Here is a 22,527-nt window from a genome sequence, read left to right as displayed (position 1 = left end):
AGAAAGAAAGAAAGAAAGAAAGAAAGAAAGAAAGAAAGAAAGAAAGAAAGAATCATCTTCTACCCTTACTTTTACTGGGACATCACTTAAAATTCAATCTAGTGCAGTGTTTCTCAACCTTGACAATTTTAAGGCATGTGGACTTCAACTCCCAGAATTCCACAGCCAGCATTTGCTGGCTGTGGAATTCTGGGAGTTGAAGTCCACATGCCTTAAAATTGTCAAGGTTGAGAAACACTGATCTAGTGGAACCTGATAACTGTCCAATTTTCTTCTAGTTTTATATTTTTGGGATATTCAAAGATCCCCATGAAAAGCTCTTGTGCAAGCCTTCTCATCTTCAAACAAGGGTGATGAAAAGGAAAAAGGTCTTTTCCACGGTTGGTCCACCATCACTGAATCTCCCTTCTTTAATATTCTACTTGATGCTTAATGCTAGTAGGGTTGTGCAAAACGTGAAGACTTCTTCACTTTGATGATGCTTTGAGTGCAGCATCCCTTTGAAGATGCTCCATGAAGCAACACAGACCTGCCTTCCCTTTTAAGAATAAATCTGGTGCATTACTATTTTTCTAAGCCAGGAAAGTGACTTGCAGCCCATTGTTTAACTATAACTCACTGCCAATACTCACTGAGAATTACACCTCAGTGAGAATCAGAAGTTATATGCTCTTCCCCCATATTATGACCCAATCTATGTGCATACTACAACAAATATACAGTTATTATTTTCTCTACTGTAATGCTTTTGTGAGATATAAATGATTGTGTTAAGATCCTCAGGAGGTCAGAATTGAACAGTGTTGTATAATTACCATGTTAGTAATAACCAGATTGACAATAGCCCAGTGCTAGAAATCAAATACTCCCCCTTCACTTGACATATGGTTATATTATATTTCTATGCAGTGCTTTTTTTTGTAAGAAAAAAGGTGCTGGAACTCGCATCGTGTTAATCTTTTATTTAAAAAATTATATATTCAGTTCTTAGCAGGACCAGTGGTTGAGAAGTAACTAATAATTTTCTTTCATTTTTAAATTTGGTTTCACACTTTTACACTAAAATTTTAAAAAAGATTTTCAATTCACCAACAAGTTTTTAAAATAAAGAAATTATTTACCTTTCACACGTAGTCAATCACTGTACACACACCCCCACATGTCAGTTGTGTAATGAAACATAATGGTCACCGCCCTCAGTAAGCACTCAGCGCACAAACACATGACCAATCACAAGCCGAGCAGTGCCACAAGCCGAGCAGCGCCATCACAACCAGTGCGGACGAAGTACACATGCATTGGACTCGACACACAAGCAGCCCACATGCACCATTTTAATGATTTTGCCGCCAACCTGCTACGCTCAACAGAGCGATTCAAGTCCACGTGCACCAAACGTCAAATTTTCAAAAGTTACTTTTAAAACTTGGAAAATCCATCAAAAAAGATGCCGGAACTCTGTTCCAGTATGTTCTATGACAAAAAAAGCACTGTTTCTGGAGCTTCCGGTGTGAGGCGACGGCGATGGCGGCTAGCTTTTAGCCGTCCAGCTGGGGAAGTGTCAGAGCCGCGGAGCGCAGCGTGCATCAGCTGGCCCGCGGCTCGGAAATCCCTTCCCGGGCAAAGGGAAGGGACAGAGAGTGCAGGGATAGAGGTAGAACCCCTGAACCCCCTCTGGATTTGTTTCTAGAGGGGGTGAAAGGAGTGTTCCCTCGGAGCTCCTGCTGATCTCCGCCTCCCAGCTGTTTTTGCTTCCTAGGAAGCAAAAGAAACCGCCGCTTCTATCTCCGTGTTTATAGCATTCTGGTGAGTAATTTTTAAACGGACGGAGCAGTTTAAAGGATTTTTTGTTATAATTTAGGTGTTTATTTTTTTTACTTTTTGATTTTTACTATTATTCCTCCTTTTTTTGTTATATTAGTGAAAGGATTTAAGATGGCGCTTTGAAAGTGTCGGAGTTTTTTTTTCCTTTCTCTTTTGTTTTACTTTCCCTTTTTAAGGACTGGTTTTTGCTTTTACTTTTGCTTTTGGCTTAGAATTTTTTCTTTTGAATTGTTTGCTCTTTTATTTTTTATTCTTTGGATTTACTCTGGACTTTCAAGGACTATAGTTTGTCTCTTTTTAAAAAATTTTTTCTTTTTTTTTTCCCTCCTCCCTTCCTGGCTGGAGGGGAAAGGGAAGTGACAATTGTGCTTTTTAAAATGGCTTCAAAGAGGCAGCAGCCTTCCTCAATACCCAAGGTTATTTCTTCTCCTATAACTTCCACTGCACAGCTACAACAACAATCTAAACATGTACCACCGGCTCAGCCACCACCCTCCCCTCCTCTATCTGGACTTTCAGCACAAGAGGTTAGAGGCATAATGGGAGAGATTGTAGTTCAAATGAGAGAGGAAATGAATCAATTTGTCTCACAGATTAAATCAGAAATTAAATCTGATCTCAAAGAAGAGATAACGGGGATAAAGACTAAATTGCAAGAAAACAATAATGAATTACGACAAGATATACTGGCAGCTGTTTCAGGTTTGGCTACTGTGGTGGTTAAGCTCGATGCAAGGCTTGAGGAAGTGGAAGACAAAGTTGACTCTTTGGATGACAAAATTCAAGATGTGGAAAGGAAGGTGGACTCCTCACAAGAAGATATTTTGATGTTTCAGTACAGACAAATGGAGTATGCCCTGAGGATCAGAGGCCTCAAGGAAGATGTGAATCAAGATCTGGTGGAGGTGGTCCTTACTGATCTGGCGCTGGCCTTGGATATGGATAAAGGAGAATTACAGAGAGAAGTGGAAAAAATTTATAGGCTCAACTCCTGGATTGCTAAGCAGAAGAACTTGCCTAGAGATGTGGTGATTTATTTTACAAAGAAGTCCCTGCGGAATGAGATTATACAAGCTTTTTACAATAAAAGATTTCAGATTGCTGCCCAAGATGTCATCATTCTAAAGGAAATCCCATCCAAAATTTTAAGAAGCAGGAAAGACTTTGCTTTTTTAACCAATGAGCTTAAAGCTAGATCGATGCCATTTAGATGGGAAATTCCGATGGGTATTGTTTTGAGCCATGCTGGGACACGCTACAGATTGAACACAGTTGACAAAGCTAGAGACTTTTATACTTCGGTCCTGGGTGCAGGCTCAACCTCATCTGGTCGGAAATCTCTGAGTGGCAAGGAAGTTGAGCAGCAATCTGAGGCATTAGATTTGGTTTCCGCTGGGATGATAGAAGCTGTAAAGCAACGCCAGACGGAGGTTAAAGAGCAGAGGATGACCCGTGCAGCCTATAAGCGTAAAGAGAAGGAGCAACGTAAAAAAGAGCCTAAAGAGAGTTCTCCTGGAAGTGCATCACCGCCGGTGGGAGGAGCAAGACCCAAGAGTTATGCAACACACGCAGCTCTTTCAGAGTTTGATGGTGTCTTCTCCAGGCTGCGTGCCAAGGGAGATGGCAAAGTTTTTGGGAATGTTAATGGATTGAATTCTCCTCAGAAACACAAAAAAATCTTTTATTATTTGAAGCAACATACTAATGATGTTATTTGCTTACAGGAAACTCATATTTTACTTAAAGATCAGAAATATTTAGTTAATGCTCGTTTGGGATCTCATTTTATATCTTCTGCTCCTGGGAAGAAAGGGGGAGTTGTTATATATGTTAAACAAAACCTACCAGCTTGTCTGGTAGAATCAGATCCCCAGGGGAGATATGTGATGATTGAACTTGGTATTTATGGTAAGAAAATACTTATAGTTGGACTTTACGCTCCAAATCAACAACAGGAACAATTTTATAAGCAGTTACATCAAAAAATAACATTGCTTGATTATAGATCAGTGGTATTAATGGGTGATTGGAATGGTGTCTTAGATACACAAAGGGATAAGAAAGGTTCCTCTCCTTTTCTTAAACAAGCAAGGCTACCTAAAGCCTTTTTTGATATGAAAGAAGACTGGGAATTAAGGGATTATTGGCGGGAACGTAACCAAGAGGAGAGAGACTTTACTTTTTTTTCTGATAGACACCAATCTTTTTCAAGAATTGACTTTTTCTTGATTACCACGGACTTGTATAATAAAGTAAAGAATGTTAAGATTTTTCCTAGATCACTGACGGATCATAGTCCAGTTTGGATGGAGCTGATTCAAGAGAAAGAGGAAAGAAGATCCTGGAGAGTTAATGAAAATTTGTTTAGACAAGAGAAGAATGTTCAAAAATTAAAGGAGTGTTTAAAGGACTATTTTGCTTTGAATATGTACAAGGGGACTTCAATGTCAATGGTATGGGATGCAGGTAAAGCATTTATGCGCGGTGTTTTGATAAAAATGAATAATTTTTATAAGCGAAATCAGATTCAGAAACGTAGAGAACTTGAAGATGAAATTAAATTAAAAGAAAGGGCTTTGATTCTAAATCCTTCTGATGAAAGTACTAAAGAATCTGTAAAGTTATTAAGGTCACAATTTAATATGTTGATAGCAGATCAAGCTGCAACCAACTTATTATTTATGAAACAAAATACATTTTGTAATGCTAATAAGCCGGGGAGATGGTTGGCTTATCAATTAAGAAAGAAACAGAGACAGAGAATAATAGAGAAAATAAATTACAAGGGTAAACTAGTTTCTCAGAAGGAATTAATTAAAAAATCTTTTTTGGATTATTATCAAAACTTATATAAATCTACTAATGTACAATTGTTAGATATAAATAAATATTTAGCTGAGGCAAGTTTTCCTAAACTGACTGAGGATCAGAAATATGAAATTAATGGTTTAATTACTAAGGAGGAAATTGCCTCAGCAATTCAACAATTGAAATTAGGGAAAGCACCGGGTACGGATGGGTTAACAGCTGTTTATTATAAAGCTTTAATGGAGGAGATGATCCAACCATTAAATGATCTTTTTAATGGTATCTTACAGGGTTTAGAGATTCCTCCTTCATGGCGTAGTGCCTTTATATCATTGATTCCAAAGGAGGATCAAGATCTTACTTTACCAAAAAATTATAGGCCTATATCTCTTTTAAACGTGGATTATAAGATATTTGTAAAAATTTTGGTAAATAGGCTTATGAGGGTGGTGCATCATCTTGTGCATAAAGATCAATCAGGGTTTATAACAGGAAGGTATATGAAAAACAATGTTAGACAAATTATTAATCTATTAGAATACTTAGATAAGAACAACCAAGTTCCTGCAGGGCTCATATTTTTAGATGCTGAAAAAGCATTTGACCAATTGAATTGGCATTTTATGCTAAGAGTAATGGAAGAAATGAATTTTGGTGAAAACATATTACAAGCCCTTAAGGTAATATATCAAAAACAAACAGCACAACTTATTGTTAATGGAGGTCTTTCGGAGGTTTTCACAATAGAGAAAGGTACTAGACAGGGGTGTCCTTTATCGCCATTGTTGTTTGTTTTAACATTGGAAATATTATTGATCAAAATTCGAGAGTCTCAGGAAATTAAAGGAATATATGTTAATAAAAAAGAATATAAGTTAAGAGCTTTTGCGGATGACTTGGTTGTTACTTTGTCGCAACCTGATTATTCTGTAGTAAACTTATTACAGTTGATTCATCATTATGGCTTGGTCTCGGGTTTTAAGATTAATGTAAATAAGACCAAAATTTTACCTAAAAATATGTCTAGTCAGGAGAAGCAGATTTTGACTAACCTGACGGGTTTTGAGATTGTTAATAAGGTAAAATATTTGGGGGTGATGTTGTCTGTTTCTAATGTAAAATTATTTAAAAATAATTATGAAAGGTTGTGGGTCAGGGTACAGAAGGACTTGAAGAACTGGGAAAAGTTGCAATTATCCCTCATGGGAAGAATTGCAGTGATAAAAATGAATATTTTACCCAAGTTTCTTTTTCTGTTTCAAATGTTACCAATTTTGAAAAATGAGATTAATTTAAATGAGTGGCAGAAGGGTCTTAATAAATTTATCTGGGCAGGGAAAAAGCCAAGGGTTAAGTTTAAAATTATGCAAGACTTCCGTGAGAGGGGTGGACTTAAGGTACCAAATTTGAAATTATATTATGATGCGGTGGTTTTAACACTAATCAGTGATTGGGTAAATTTGACAAATTCTGAGATACTTTATCTAGAGGGATGGGATTTACTTTATGGGTGGCATGCCTATTTAATATTCAATAAAAAAATGGATTGGGCTTTTAAATCTCATATCTTAAGAATTTCTTTACTTAGGATTTGGAGAAAATATTATAAAAGTGATTTCAAAGTACCATTATGGGCTATACCTTGGCATGCGATAGAAGCAATAAAAAGAGGGGTTAAAATGGATATGGTGTCTTACAGACAGTTACTTAAATGGGATGGACAAAACTGGCAATTAAAATCACGGGAAGAGTTAGCACAAGAAAACTTTATTTATTCTTGGTTCCAATATAGGCAATTACTAGACAGATGGAAGATGGATTGTAAGGTGGGTTTTCTTAGAGAAGATGAAAATCTTATCAAGCAAGTAAAGGATTCAAGACAAACCCACATTAAGAGAATTTATGCGGTTTTAGTTGAATTGGATTCAGAAACGGAACTAATTAAAGATTGTATGATAAGATGGGCGCAGAATTTTGGTGAGCCAGTCTCATTGGACACCTGGGAAAATATTTGGGTGAGAAATGTCAAATTTACACAAGCACAGAACTTAAGGGAGAATTTTTATAAAATGTTTTATAGATGGCACCTTGATCCACAAAAAATGTCTTATATGTACCCTGACGTGCAACCCAAATGTTGGAGATGTGGTTATAAGGAGGCTTCCTATTATCATATTTGGTGGTCATGCAGAGAGATAAAAGCATTTTGGATCAAAATATGGTGGAATATCCAGAGAATTTTTAGAAGGAGGGTAAAATTTACTCCGCAATTATTTTTGTTAGGTATTGTTACAGATTGTGATACAAAGGAGGTTGTTTTGATGTTAAATTTGATTACAGCCGCTAGGCTGTTAGTAGGACAATATTGGAAGAAGGAATCTTTGCCTACATTGCAGGAATGGTTTCTTAAAGTAGCTTATCTGGCGGAAATGGCAAAGATTTCGGCTTTCTTAAAGCAACAAACGCAAGAGAAGTTTCTTGCTGTTTGGGATAAATGGATAAAATTTATACAATTTAGATTGGGTATACAAAAATATTATATAGTTTTTTCATAAGTTTTATTTTCATATATATTATAGATAATCTTTTCATATATATAAATATAAAGTTCTTAATTTAATTTTTATTTTTACTTCTTAAGCCTATATTCTGCTCTGGGAAGCTCAGGGGGGGGGGAAGGGAGGGTTTTTTTTTTTTTTTTTTGGGAGGGGTGGGGGGTTTTTTTTTATATATATATATGTATTGTTTAGTTTTATTTTTTTTGTATATGTTGTCTCTTGTTTTGTACTCTTTTTTCTTTTTTGTAAAATTTATAAAACTTTTAATAATAAAAAAAAAAAGCACTGTTTCTATGGAAAAATCAACACATACAATAAGAGGTGTTAAAGCAGGGCTTTTCAACCAGTGGTATGGGTACCACCTGTGGTACATTGGCACCTGGCAGGTGGTACACGACCATCTTAGAAAAGTGGTAGCAAGGGAGGGGAATGAGCTGAACCGGTGGCAGCACCTCACAAGCCTGAGCAAGAGATGGCTGGAGCTGCAGGGCTGTCAGGGCTTAGCGGAAGCGCCAGGATCAGTGCCACTTTCCAACTGATCGGCGCTTCTTCGGGGCTGTCAGGGCTCAGTGGAAGCGCCAGGATCAGCGCCAGGCTCCAGCTGGAGTTCGGCACTGATCCTGGTGCTTCTGCTGAGCCCCGAAGAAGTACCAATCAGCTGGAAAGCAGCACTGATCCTGGCACTTCTGCTGAGCCCAGAAGAAGTGCCGATCAGCTGGAATGTTTCCGCATCTCCAGGGTCTTGTGATTTACATTCAGATGCTTGGCAACTGATTCATATTTATGACGCTCACGGTGTCCCAGGGTCATGTGAAGTGACCAAAACCTGCTGCAACCACCCAGTAGATGGGGGAAATAAAAACCAAACACTCCCCCACCCCACCTCCACTGCCAATCCTCAACAGAAATGCTCACAACAATGAAAACCTTGGACAGGAGGAAGAACGCCGCCAGGTGGGCAGGCAGGTGTCTTGCTTGGGTATGGCTTGGGGGGCACTTTTTTCAGTGCCATTGTAACTTCGAACAGTCACTAAGCAAAATGTTGTAAGTCAAGGACTACCTGTATTTTATCACTTTTTTCCTTTTTTTTTTTTGGCCATTAAGTTTTTGACACCTTGCTAGGCGACTAGTGGTACTCGGATGTTGCCATATCCTAAAAGTGGTACAATGGGTGAAAAGGTTGAAAAGCCCTGTGTTAAAGGATATGCATAACCAAAAGATTTTTATGACATGCATCAATCTAGAAAAGAATGTTGATCCTTATTAATAAATATGATCAGGAAAAGGATCCTTAGGTGTATAAAATATCCTAGTCAAAAATAATCTAAAATGTTACATATTATTATGTTTATTAATTATCTCCTTTTATTACTTGCTTTATTGCTTTTTAATAGGAAAAAAACTTCATATATTTTAATGTCTCTACTGTGTTTGTTGTTATCTTTCATTTTATTGCTTGACTAATTTAATTAGCTAGTTTTCTAACAATATTTTATCAGGTTGACTCTGTATCAGAAATTCATCATTAGCTTTTTACCTCCTTCTGCATTATATTATACTGCTTTTGGTGCTTGTTTTTTACACTGATTTACGCTATTGTGTAACTTTATATAACACCTCAAGAATCTGAGAAAGAAAAGACAGAGAGAGAGAGAGAGAGAGAAAGAGGGAGAGGGAGGGAGGGAGGGAGGGAGGGAGGGAGGGAAGAAGGAAGGAAGGAAGGAAGGAAGGAAGGAAGGAAGGAAGGAAGGAAGGAAGGAAGGAAGGAAGGAAGGAAGGAAGGAAGGAAAGGGAAGGGAAGGGAAGGGAAGGGAAGGGAAGGGAAATTTTTTTGTTTTAGCTTGAATTCTAAAGGTACAGTGGGTGGATTTAAAATAGCTAATGTCACATTCCAGAAAAGGGACGTCAGAAAAAAAATCAGTTTAAGTCTTTTTGCCCACATTAGTTGCTTCAAACTGAAAAACCAAGGCCAACTCTAGTTCACTGAATTCTTTTCTAGAGTTTCCTTCCTTGCTCCAGGCCAGGTAGTGCTTTTCCTAAATGTTCTTGAGTGCTACTGAGATATTCCTTTATTCAGGATTGTTGTTGCTTACTTTAATATCATCATTACCACTCCTGAAACGTGTGCAGATTTTAGCAAATGATAAAAAGGTGGAGGACAAACAGCTAAAGCAAGAATAACTGTGGAAAGGCATGCATATGACCGGGTAACTAATTCAAATGTTGTCTGGCAGCTTACGAGACCCAGATATTCACTAGCCAGTTAATTCCTAATGATCTCACATCTCATTATGCCCTGTCACTTTTGGATAGCACTTTGCCTTGAAGAGGTGGATCAACACCCTATTGGGAGGCTCTCCTAGGCTTAATGGAATGTCCTTTATCTCTCAGGAAACAAATGGGTGAAAATGCAGCTTCCCATAAGGTTCATTGGCCAAGTAAGAGTTGTACATCTACGGTACGTTAAGATATATCTAAATTTAGTAGCTGGAGCAGTGGGGTTTTTGTGCAGTGAGGGAGAACACACTATTATGTTTCATTGGTTGACTGCTGGCTCCTGCGTGAGGCAATCTGCACTGTGATTGGTTGCTGTGGGTGTGGAGGGGGACTTTTCTTTTTCTCCCGCCTTTTTCTTCTGTGTGCTCTGTGATTTACCTCACGATGCTCCTGTTTGCCTGACTATCTTGTTTGCTGTATATATAGATGTAAAATATATTTATTTACATAATACTACAAGTTTGTGTCAGCATCTCTGACTTCATTTGGACACCTGTTGGGCAATTCCCTGACAACATATTTTCAAGTTACCTTACCTTTCCTCTGGATATAACGAAGAAAGTACTTCCTTCCTCTCCTTCCCGGATAACATAATCACCTTTGTCATAGTATTCCTGTGGAACAAAGAAAAGACAGGCAATGATAAGCTGTAAGTCCTTGACTTACAACAGTTTAGTGATTATTTAGTGATCGTCTGACGTTACAACAGCATTGAAAAAAGTGACTGATGACCATTTTTCACACTTCTTACCATTGCACTTCTGACCCTACAGTCACGTGATCAAAATTCAGACACTTGACAATTGACTCATATTTATGACGGTTGCAGTGTCCCGGGGTCATGTGTTCACCTTTTGTGACCTTCTGACAAGCAAAGTCAATGGGGAAACCAGATTCACTTAGTAACCATGTTACTGACTTAACACCTGCAGGTATTAGCAACTGTGGAAGAAATGTCATAAAATGGGGCACTTACTAAATGTCTCACTTAGCAACAGAAATTTGGGGCTCAATTATGGTTGTAAGTCAAGGACTACCAGTATTTAGATCTCCCCACGACACTAACTAAAGACCACTGGCATCTTCTAGGGAAAAGTATTTAATTTCTTACCAAACGACAGTCAAGACTTAAATATGAATATTATATTAATCAATTTGCTTAAAGTGCACTGAAGTTTTTTCCTTCAAGCAAGGGTGATATTAATATTACATAACAATCACTGTATTTGAAGTGGTTTCTATATGGGGAGAACAGAATCTTTCTATGCCAGAAAAATAATGCAAAAAGCCACATTCAAAAAAGCTACAGAAGCTTTTGGGAAGAAAAGCCAAAAGATTTTTGGCTCCACTGCTTGCATTTTCCCTGTGGCAAGTATGTCTTCTTCTGCATAAGTTATAAACACGTTGATCAATTAAACATGAATGTTTTTTTAAATGACTGAAAGGGATTTAAAGCTAATTGATAATCCAAATAAATCTATTAAAGAATGTGGCATGACTAATTGCACAAAGTAATCCCACAGTCTTTTGCTTCCTTTGATCAACTGTTCAGATTTAGTCAGTGTAAACCCATTGAAATCAATGGATCATTAATATGGGCCAATAAACCTAAAGGTATTGATTATTCAGGCTTCAAACATACATACATAATATATACATACATACATACAAACATTATTTTTAAATGACGCGAAATCCAGAAGCCATGAAGGTGAACTGGAAGTGATTCCTTAACTCTATGGCAGGCATGTCAAACTCACGACCTCACGTGACGTCGCGCGACGTATCGGAGCTTTTTCGCCATTGCCAGCAATGGGGTGGACACAGCTCCGGTATGATGAAACCTGCCCGCGGGCCGGCAGTTTGACACCCCTGCTCTATGGGATGCAGGGAACACTTGAGAGAACAATCAAAAATGATTGGTTTCTATGAATTGGGCCTTATAAATATGATCTAAGTAGCTCCTGTTTCTGGCCCTTAAATATGAGGCCTTCTAAGTGGGAATTGTAAATGTATAAGACTATCATATAGACAGCACCAAGTTTGGAAAGATTTCTATAGATACATTGCTAATAATACTGATATAATGCAATTAAGAATGGCAGGGGTTGCAAACATGCTCAAGTTCTAGGACAGTACAGCTGCTTATCATAAAATTGAAGAATTATAAATGCATGACATGACCTCTTCAGGAAGAAGACTTAGGTAATGGTAGTAAAGAGATACAAGTTAGTTCGTTGGGACAAGGATGCTGGATTTTCAAAGAGGATTTTAACAGAATAACAGAGTAATAGAATAACAGAGTTGGAAGGGACCTTGGAGGTCTTCTAGTCCAACCCCCTGCTCACGCAGGAAACCCTATACCATTTCAGACAAATGGTTCATCCAATCTCTTCCTAAAAACCTCCTGTAGTTGGAGCACCTACAACTTCTGGAGGCAAATCGTTCCACTGGTTAATTGTTCTTTGTTCTAACTGTCAGGAAATGTCTCCTTAATTCTAGATTAGTTCCTTCCTTGATTAGTTTCCATTCGTTGTTTCTTGTCCTGCCTTCAGGTGCTTTGGGGAATAGGCTGATCTCCTCTTTGTGGCAGCTCCTTAGATATTAGAACACTGCTATCAGGTCATATAATGTGATTCCTTTAGAAAAACAGAGGGTCTAATAAAGTTTAAATTAAAGAATATATTGCAAAAACAATTTAATTTATTTTGTTCTTAAGTTTACGAAAGAAGGCAGAGGTTTCCAGAGGTATCATGGATCAAGTTGCTCAAACTGGTCAAGTGAACTTTCTTAGATAATTGCTAAAATATACAGAGCTTTCTCATCCTGGGCTTCCTTTATAGCTGGAGAAATGCCAGATATTTAATTTCTCTTATCATTCATCTTGTGATCTAATTAATCTATTATAGAGAAGAAATTCCTCACAAATAGAAATAGTGGATTACTTCTGAAGAATGTTGTGGGCTACAGGAATGTTACCGCATTCTTATGGAAATGATATTCTCCTTAAGTAAAGACAGGAATGAAAAAAAGAAATGGGTGGGAGAAAAAGCTAGAAAATTCCTAATAAATCCTTAACAAAAACTGCAATTTCATAACAACATGTATTCCATTATCTCACAATGCAATTTTTATGCTGGCAAACTATTCATCCCCATTCGTCCCACAGACAATAAACATGTTGGATTATTTGAGGACATGGAACATCTCAGTAGATGTGCAACCCAAATAACTGGGTTAAAAAAGTCAGTATGGAGGTACCAGCAGATCCACCATTTTTTGGATCTGCATTGATAATGCACATATATACAAAGGGGCAGAGTTCCACCTGCATTGCTGTGACCGCCATCTTGATTTTCTTTGACATCTCCCATGGATACTATTGAACCAAATTACTTAAGAATCCAAACAATATTTTCTTTTCTTTAAAGAGATGGAACCAGCAGGAAGGACCTACCACATGCTAATATTTGTTTTATTGAATTTTAGTTGCTTTAAAATATTTCCAAGGAAGAAAAATGGGACTATCAATTTGGACACGTGTTTGTCTGTGTAGGATTTATTTATGAACTTATATAGGGCATTTAAAGCCCCCCAGTCCTGCATTAATGCACCTAAAATCTACTGCCTGCAAATGGACCCCTAGCCTCAATTTTGCAGCCGTCCTTAGCTCCACAGTTTTGCAACATTATCACAACCTTTTGTCTTTTAATTTTAAGAGAAAGAATCTTTTTCTAACATACAGCTGGGATTCATGTCTGAAAACTTAGCAAATGGCTGTGGCTCAGAGTGGACAATACAGGTAGTACTTGACTTACCACCACAATTGAGTCCAAAATTTCTGTTGCTAAGCAAAAAAGTTGCTAAGTGAGTTTTGCCCCATTTTACAACCTTACTTGCCACAGTTGTTAAGTGACTCACTGCAGTTGTTAAGTAATAAGATGGTTGTTAAGTGAATCTGGCTTCCCCATTGACTTTGTTTGTCAGAAGGTCGCAAAAGGGGAATCACATGATCCCGGGACTCTGCAACCGTCATAAATATGAGTCAGTTGCCAAGCATCTGAATTTTGATCACATGACCACGGGGATGCTGCAACTGTCGTAAGTGTGAAAAATGGTCATAAGTCACTTTTTTCAGTGCTGCAGTAACATCAAACAGTACTAAAGAAATAGTTGTAAGTGAAGGACTATCTGTATTGAGTTAAAGACAGCCAATGGTGTAAATCTGCTTTCAGGTACATAAAATAGGATGCCTGAAACAAATGACTCGGGCTGTGGCTTAAGCAGTCAGGCCAGCTCTGCAAACAATTTGTGCTAGACGATGATTTCAGCGAAGGTATTCTATTGTTGCAGTTGCATAACATCGAAAACAGGCAGTGGGTCTCTTTAGGCTTCCCTGCCAAATGGAAGAAGTGTGTTGCCAAAGACTTGCTCTGAAAAAATTCAGGTCACGCAGGCAACACAACAGCTTTGGGAAGGAAGAAAGGGAAGGAGGGAGGGAGGGAGGGAAGAATTTACAGAGAAAAGCTGAGCCCACATGGCATCCAAAATTAATATATCTTGACTGTACTTTTCATCATCACCGGATGACTCTGCAGCACTCCTGTCTACAATTAATTTCCTTTTTTTTTTAACCCTTTGTTCCACTGGAGCATGCAAAATGATTACGTAAGAATATGTGCACAATAAATCAATTTGCGCAGAGTAATTTCAATTAGCCCTTCAAACTGTATAAAACTGTTCATTTACACTGAATAAAGCATAAACAAAAGAGAAAAAAATAGATATATTAATAATGGAATTTTTTTTTCCAATTACAAATCCTTATATTCCAAAAGTGTAACGAAAGACGGCAGACAGAATATCCTGCTATTTTATTTGAAAGCTAGCCATGATTGCTTCTATGGGTCATTAACACAGATATTTGGTGATATATGAGATAAGTAACACAGCATGTCACATTTTTACAGGTCAGTGTTATAATTCCATCAGCTATTTTAAGTGCTCTTAAATACAGATCTCCAGATTTCAAATGTTAGCCAGTGTTCCTTCCCTTCCCCTATGAAAGGATTAAATTTACAGATTTCTAATAGCATCTAAATCTTTCCCTTCCCTATCCATTTATTTCCTTTCCTTTCCTTTCCTCTCCTCTCCTCTTTCTTCTCCTCCCCTCCCCCACTCCCTCTCTTCCCCTCAATTTAGTCAAATTTTGACATATTTGGGGACTTTTGCACAGATGGATTTCATCTCAACCTTTTGCAATGGGACATTATTTCCCATAAATTTCAGCTTTTTAGGTAGTTATAATCTGGCTATTTTATGTAAAGTACTGTGATAAAACATGCTATCCACCAAAAACTACATGTTGCTAAAGCAAATTTATGGGAAGCCATGCAGTTTAGAAAATATTCCTGGAATTTCTGTGTGGGTTTCAGAAAAGAAAGGTCAGTATCTTCCTGCACAATGGGACTTTCAGATTCTGCATGTTAAAAATGCTACTGAATAATCTTATTTACCCCAGATCAAATAAGATAGAATTTGGAGCTTAATCAGAGCACACTGTAATATATAACTCTGTTTGACTTTACCCTAGACTAGAGTGATTTTGCTAAAGAGATAAATAAGATTAAATAATCTCATTAGTAGGGGTACAAGACTTACCACTTCCAAGCAGTCTATAATCTTGGTTAGTTTATCTTCGGGTAAATTCTTCAGTAAAGAAACACTTGGAAAAAAAACAACCAAAGAAATCCATTGAATTCAATTTGTATACAACGTTTTAGCTCTCATTTTTCAATTTTAACTTTGATCCATTTTGACTTCAGCTCTTTCTTGGGGAGATATTAGATACCCCTAAAAATATTGTGCATATTATGGGCATTACTTATAAAAAAACAGTTAACGTGAATGTGGTTAATGGTAAGGTTTGGCATATAAATGGAAGTTCAGCAGTGATACAGAATAATCACTACAATCTACAGCCCTTGCAGACGTTTTTGCCCAAAATACATTCTTTCAGTTTGGTTTAAGTACTACTACTAAGATAATTACATAAGATTTTATATCTGAGGTCCATGTTTCTTCAAAGAATTGTGATTTGAGAACTGGTTTCTAAATGGGTGTCATTAAAAAGGACAAGTTATCTGTGAGATTCTGGTCAACAGTATCAGTAATCAGTACTTACTCAGTCTATACAACTGCCTTCAAACCATGAGGAAACCCCCCATTTCCTATCCACTGATGAAATAAATACTGATAGAACAGATACTCCCTACTGATTCTTTTTCAATCAAAATTCACTGGGTTGAATAAATCTCCAGAACAAACTGGTGGACATGGAAAATGAAAATAAAAGAGATGATAACTCTTTGTGTAAACACTTGTATTTTGGTTTGACACTGGGTGTAAACAATATTATTGTTCTGTTTATAATACAATAGCTATTTTCACATTGAAATGAATGAATGATCAAGGTGGAACTGCATAGCAGGGGATATTTGTAGCTCCGAGATGAGCTGTGGAGTTCTTGGTGTTCTCTAAGTTTGGTTGTTTTCTTGCAGATGTTTTGTTACCAAACTAGGTAACATCTTCAGTGCTAGAAAGGAGTGTGTTTTTCAGCCATTAACAGAGACATAGGGATAAATGACATTTACATACCATTCAAAAGAGACAATCAAAACCTAAAAAGGAAATCGAAAGACCAAAAACACCTTCTTGCCAGCAATCAACACTCAGATAAGCAGGGATTAACATCAGAATTAATACCAGGCCAACAATCAAGCAGTAAACAATAATCCAATCAAGGAACTATCAGCTCAAACAAACAATGAAAGGAGTAAACAACAACCTAACCAAGAAATTACCAAGACGAAAATGTGGTAGGACAAGCCACTGTATATAAACAGCGAACAAATTCCACTCCTTTCCAGCACTGAAGATGTCATGTAGTTGGGTAATGAAACATCTGCAAGAACAGCAACCAAACCCAGAGAGCACTAAGGACTTCATAGAATTGCATGTTACAGAAACTTTTGTATAGAGCTCCTAATTATATGGATATTTGTAGTACAGAACCCAAATGGAGAAATTCAGAATTCAACTCCTAGAGAATATTCAGATTTATCTCCAATGTGTTCATTCCAATATAATAACTAAAGGATAATTCTGGATCTCAGAATTGGATAATAAGATTCAATTCATCTATCTTCTAAAAACAGGCATGTCAAACTGCCGGCCCGCGGGCCGGATGCGTCCAAAACTGCACCCACCCCATTGCCGGCAATGGGGGAAAAGTTGCGATGTGACGTCGCAAGTTTGACATGCCTGTTCTAAAAGCAGAAAGAGTGTTTTCAGGTAGCAGCACCAACTACCGACCCAAATACTTTATTTTTCTCTTACTTTCTTTCTTTCTTTCTTTCTTTCTTTCTTTCTTTCTTTCTTTCTTTCTTTCTTTCTTTCTTTCTTTCTTTCTTTCTATTTATTTATTTATTTAAGATAATAAGGTTTTACAAATAGGATCAATATATTGCCCAGCAAATTCTTGTCTCAGAACATCCTATTTTTATCTGCTGATATTAAAAAAAAGAAGATGCACGTGCCACGTTTACCTTCTCAGGAAGTTTCTATATTGGTCATGCCTTGCTTGAGCTGTTCTTCTCATGATGTTTTGGAAAACCTCTCTGTCTAATGCCCATGTTTTCACACTGGTGACAGCTAGGGAACAAAATGAAAACAAAACAGAAAAGTAGACAATTCTAGCATTCAACCTAATACCCATACACATTTCAAAACATATTTTTTCAACTAATGATGTTTACTAAAGTTCTCAGTGCTACTGACAGCAATTTCACACTTTCTCTCCAAGGAGTTAACACCGAAGAGTTGCAACCAGCTTCATACCATATTAGTCACACCTACATTTTTTTTTGTTTACCTTGTTCACCACTTCTATCAATTGGAAGATGACCTACAAATATTTTAGACAAATAAATGTAGTTGCCCCAAAGCATTTCAGAATAATGATTCAACTGTTATATAATATCTCCCAAAGTTATCTATAAATCAAATAGTGTAAGAAGCTAATTTTGAATGTAGACCTCCTCTATACCTCCATATTTGCTAGGGGAAAAAAACATTCTGAGTACATTGCATATTCCGCCACATTATGTTGGAATGCATGAGAATGTCCAGATTAGAGATCCTACTTTGCATAGGAAACACGAGCATGGTTGGAGCAAAATTGGGCTACGCTTGTGGCACATTGACCAAGTAAGTAAACAGACTTGAGTTATGACATAAAAGAATAACAGAGACAGAAGGGATTTTGGAGGTCTCCTAGTCCCTGCTCAGGCAGGAGACCCTACACCAGTGGTTCTCAACCTTTTTAATGCCGCGACCCCCAACCGGTTGTAAGTCAAGGACTACTCAACCGGTTGTAAGTCGAGGACTACTCAAGTGGTGCAGCACCGTTTGCAGAATGGGACTTTTGGCGGGCTCAGCAGGGCAGAGACAGCCTGGACAATTCCTATTGGCTTTTGAAAGCCAATAGAATAAAAGGGAGTAGCACAGCTAAGGAAAGGGGGAAAAAAATGGCGGACTGTGTTGTTTGGCGACCCCCGTGAAATGGTCGTTTGACCCCAAATGGGGTCCCGACCCACAGTTGAGAACCACTGCCCTACACCATTTCAGAAAAATGGCTCTGAAATTTCTTCTTAAAAGCCTCCAGTGTTAAAGCACCCACAACTTGTGAATGCAAGTCGTTCCACTGATTAATTCTTCTCACTGTCAGGAAGTTTCTCCTTAGTTCTAGGTTGCTTCTCTCCTTGATGAGTTTCCATCCATCGCTTCTTGTCCTGCCATCAGGTGCTTTGGAGAATAGCTTGTCTCCCTCTTCTTTGTGGCAACCTCTTCGATTTTGGAACACAGCTATCCTGTCCCCCCTCATCCTTCTCTTCCTTAAACTAGACATACCCAATTCCAGCAGCCATTCCTTATATGTTTTAGCCTCCAGTCCCCTGATCATCTTTGTTGCTCTCTACAAAACAAAAATGTTTTGCTGAAATATGGGATTGAAATTTGGTTGCTGAATGAAATAAGAGGAATATAGTAAAGGCTTACAAGTGGATCAACAGTCAGCAAAAAAAGAGGATGGGGCAACGTCTCTTCAGTTGTTAGATGTCTTTATGCATAAATGTATAAGGAAAGTTTGTGATGACATTAGAAATGCACCAATTGGGACCTGAAAGTTTGTGTACTTTGGTACAATGGAGACGCAGCGTTGTTGTTGTTATTAGGAACATCTTGAGAATACACCTTTACATATATCTACAAAGTTTTCTGCACAGATGTGACCGCCCTGCACTATTTTCAGGGAACTGGATTTTGTAGAGAGACTGATCAGTTCTATTCTATCTCTCTTCATTCCCATCTCTAATAAGAAAGTATTCAGAATTTCCCTACTATTGTTAATGAGAAAACATGGCAGGAACAATAATAATGTCATACATAGGTTTTATTCACTTTTTTTTTTAATTTCACCTCCTCGCAAAATTAAAGCAGTCAGGGAAAACATCCTCACCATGGAACCCTGGATTGTATTCTTGTTTTTGCCACATTTTTGGGAACAAGCTTACTTACCTTTTACTGAGGCTGTCCTTGTACAATTATATAAAATAGCCAGTTCTCCAAAGGCTGTCCATACGGGGATTGATGACAGAAATTTGTTATGCTGATAAACCTCCAATCTGCCTTCTGTTGGAAAAGGGGGAAAAAAAAACAAAGTAAAAATCAAACTGATATAATGATGTATTAAACTCCGCTTCCCTTTTATTGTTTTTGTACCGCTTTCAAAACATTAATCTGTTTTCCATTTTTAACTTGATTTTTTGTTAACAAGCTTGACTGAATAAATTTAGTAAGCGCCTATTTAATTATAAACTAATTGCAGTTTCAAATTGTCAGTAATTTAATTATGCAAATGCCTGCTCAAATAAGCTTACTCCATTGTTTCAGCATGTGTGGTTTTTTTTTTTTTTTTTTAAAAATATTTTTATTGGTGTTAAAGAAATGGACTTGTGTTACATTTGGTGTGTGATTTTTTTTTTCCCCTGACTCTTAAACATTTGTCACCGTAATAAGAACTTATAGTTCAGGGATAGAACATAACTACAAAATCTGAAATTCTATTCTATATGGCATAAAGCCAGGTTATCTGTAAAACTGCCTTTCTATCAGGCCATACAGGGTGGGCATGCTCTTAGTCCCTTTCTCTAAATACAGGTAGTCCTCAATTTATGACCCCAATTGAGCCCAAGATTTCTGTTGTGAGACATTTGTTAAATGAATTTTGCCCCATTTTACAACTTTCTTGCCACAGTTGTTAAGTGAATCACTGCACTTGCTACTGACTTTGCTTGTCAGAAGGTCAGGTCCGTCATAAATATGAACCAGTTGCCAAGCATCCAAATGTAAATCATGTGACCACGAGGATGCCGCATCAGTCGTAAGTGTGAAAAATGGTCATAAGTCACTTTTTCAATGCCGTTGTAACTTTTGAATGGTCACTAAACGAATTGTCGAGCACTACCTGTACTTGAAAATTGCACAGATTACCATTATCAGTTTATAGAGCCATATATTATAAAAAATGGCAAATAGGTGTGTGCGTGCATGTGCGTGTGTGTGTGTGTGTATCAAAAAGTTGAAATTCCTCCATGAGTTTCAAGCACGATTTGTGAGAAAGAGAGCCAAAATTGGCTATAATCTCTTTCTCCAGATTCTGCTCAGGGGGTTTTCATTTCCCCATTTTTATTGCGGTTGAAGAACGGATCGCATTAGTGCTAACAATTCTTCTTTCTATAGGCTAAACTTAATTTCTGGCTTCAACCAAAGGCGGGTTGTCATGTGTACGAGACCTCTAAACCTGGCAGCGCGTTTTCTTCCTTGTGAGTAATTGCTTCCTTCAGGATGACAAAAATAAAAAAAGTCTGTCTCACAGCATGCTGTCCACAAATTACCCGATTTTGCTAAAGAAAAAAACCACGATTGTTCTGGCACCAAAAGAAGTCAATGGAAATTGGAGATGAATATTTGGGCAGGAGGAAAGGACAGATTTGCCCTTAATCCTATTTCTTTCCTATTATCGATTTTAACGCTTAATTAGAGCTAATTCAATTCCGTTATTGATGTCTTCAGAACTGTGCAGCTTGTCAGATCAAACCTAGAGACAGAATTAGTCGTGGTTATTTAAGGACACCTTGTGACTCACATACAGTATATGCAAAGTATTTGGGTACGTTTGGGTTTTAACATCATCACAAGAAGGGTGATGTTTAGAAAGAGGCTGTGACATCTCCCCAAATTCTAGGCATTTTTCCTCCAGCCCAACTTACTTCATGAGTTAATGGTAGAAAGCAAAAAAAAGAAGAGCAAAATCTCAATTCTGCTCAAACACTGATCTTTTTCAGGCCCTACTTTGAATCCCAAACTGAGAATCTTGAGAAAACGATCATATCATTTTAAAATGCAGCGGCTTAAAAAAAAACCAATGATCTCTCTCTCTCTCTCTCTCTCTCTCTCTCTCTCTCTCTCTCTCTCTCTCCATATTCTTTGCATTAGATAATTATGTTGAGAACTGTACCTGTTTACTGTTGCAAAGTTGTATACTTTATATTTTAATTTTTTTCTGTTGTATTTTTCACTTATTTTTAAAGCTCCTGCTTTTTAAATAATATCTGCATCTTTGCGTTTTGTACCTTTTTTCTTTTTTATTATTAATAAATGAATGAATAAATAAATAAAATATTTTATTTTTTAATTTTTTTCCTGTTGTATTTATCACTTGTTTTTAAAGCTCTTGCTTTTTAAATAATTTAAGTATTTTTGCGTTTTGTACCTTTTCTTCTTTTTTTATTATTAAGAAATGAATGAATGAATGAATTAATAAAGTAAGTACATACGTACGTACAAGATACCTGGACCAGGTGGAACAAGCGTAATCCCAACAAAGCTTTCCTTGTATTAGCAGGCTAAGACTTAGCCTCAGAAGCAAAATTTCAGAGTTTATTTATTTAAATAATACTTAAGCAGTGCTTAAATAGACCATTAAAGTGGTTACCAACCTGCCAGGACAAATATATGGTTGCCAGGTTCTCCTTGTTTGATGATGTAGTTCCCTTGCTGGTATGTCCTTCCGTACATACACTCCACCATGTCCCTGATCTGCTGAAGGTCCAGCCTTTTGAGAAACTGGTTTCTACTCAGGGCATCTGTGATTAGCTTCTTCTCGCTTGCAATCAGCAAAACAGAGGACAGGGAAAGAGCGAAAAGTCAAGATTAATTTGCACACACGAATGAATCGCATTAATCTATTCCTCTGTCACAATATTCAACACCTACTGCCTGTGAAGGTAACTTCCTTTTCCAGAGGTAACACAAAATGTTCATTAGTAGGTAGGTATCTTTATCTGCTAGCCAGCTTTTCTCCAACCTGTCCAGTAATTGTTTTTTCGTATCCCCTTGTAGCTGAACTTTTAAATAGGATGGTGCAGAAGGAACATTCAGGTAGTCTTTGATTTACAACTACAACGGAGTCCAAAATTTCTGTTGTTAAATGAGGCATTTGTTACGTGAGCTTTGCCCCATTTTACGACCTTTCTTGTCACAGTCGTTAGGTGAATCACCGCAATTGTTAAATTAGTAACACGGTTGTGAAGTGAATCTGGCTTTCCCATTGACTTTGCTTGTCAGGAGGTTGCAAAAAGAGGATCACATGACACACACACCCAGGACACTGCAACCGTCATAAATATGAGTTGGTTGCCAAATGTCCGATCATGTGACCATGGAGATGGAGCAATAGTTATTAAGTATGAAAAACGGTCATAAGTCGCTTTTTTCAGTGCCGTTGTAACTTTGAATGGTCACCAAGTGAACTGTTGTAAGTCGAGGATTACCTGTAATTCATTCTACTTTACTGTAAGCCAGTGGTTCTTAACCTGTGGGTGGGGACCCCATTTGGGGTTGAACGACCATTTCATGGGGGTCGCCAAACAATGCAGTC

General features: G+C 37.5%; 1 protein-coding gene across 1 annotated transcript in view; it reads right to left on the bottom strand.

Moving 5' to 3' along the window:
• Positions 1-22,527, bottom strand: part of PRKG2 (protein kinase cGMP-dependent 2) — a 93,216-nt gene that overhangs the window by 36,814 nt on the left and 33,875 nt on the right. The window contains exons 3-7 of the mRNA XM_039350891.1: positions 21,587-21,753; positions 19,104-19,217; positions 17,075-17,180; positions 15,129-15,192; positions 10,004-10,081 (exon numbers count right to left, since the gene is read on the bottom strand). Coding sequence (XP_039206825.1) covers positions 10,004-10,081; positions 15,129-15,192; positions 17,075-17,180; positions 19,104-19,217; positions 21,587-21,753 — 529 coding nt within the window. The remainder of the gene's footprint in view (positions 1-10,003; positions 10,082-15,128; positions 15,193-17,074; positions 17,181-19,103; positions 19,218-21,586; positions 21,754-22,527) is intronic.

Source organism: Crotalus tigris, unplaced genomic scaffold, assembly GCF_016545835.1.
Source record: "Crotalus tigris isolate CLP2741 ecotype Arizona unplaced genomic scaffold, ASM1654583v1 scf7180000018362.2422785, whole genome shotgun sequence".
Classification (NCBI taxonomy): domain Eukaryota; kingdom Metazoa; phylum Chordata; class Lepidosauria; order Squamata; family Viperidae; genus Crotalus; species Crotalus tigris.
The sequence above is the reverse complement of the archived record's forward strand: the minus strand, read 5'-3'. Positions and strand labels throughout refer to the sequence as shown.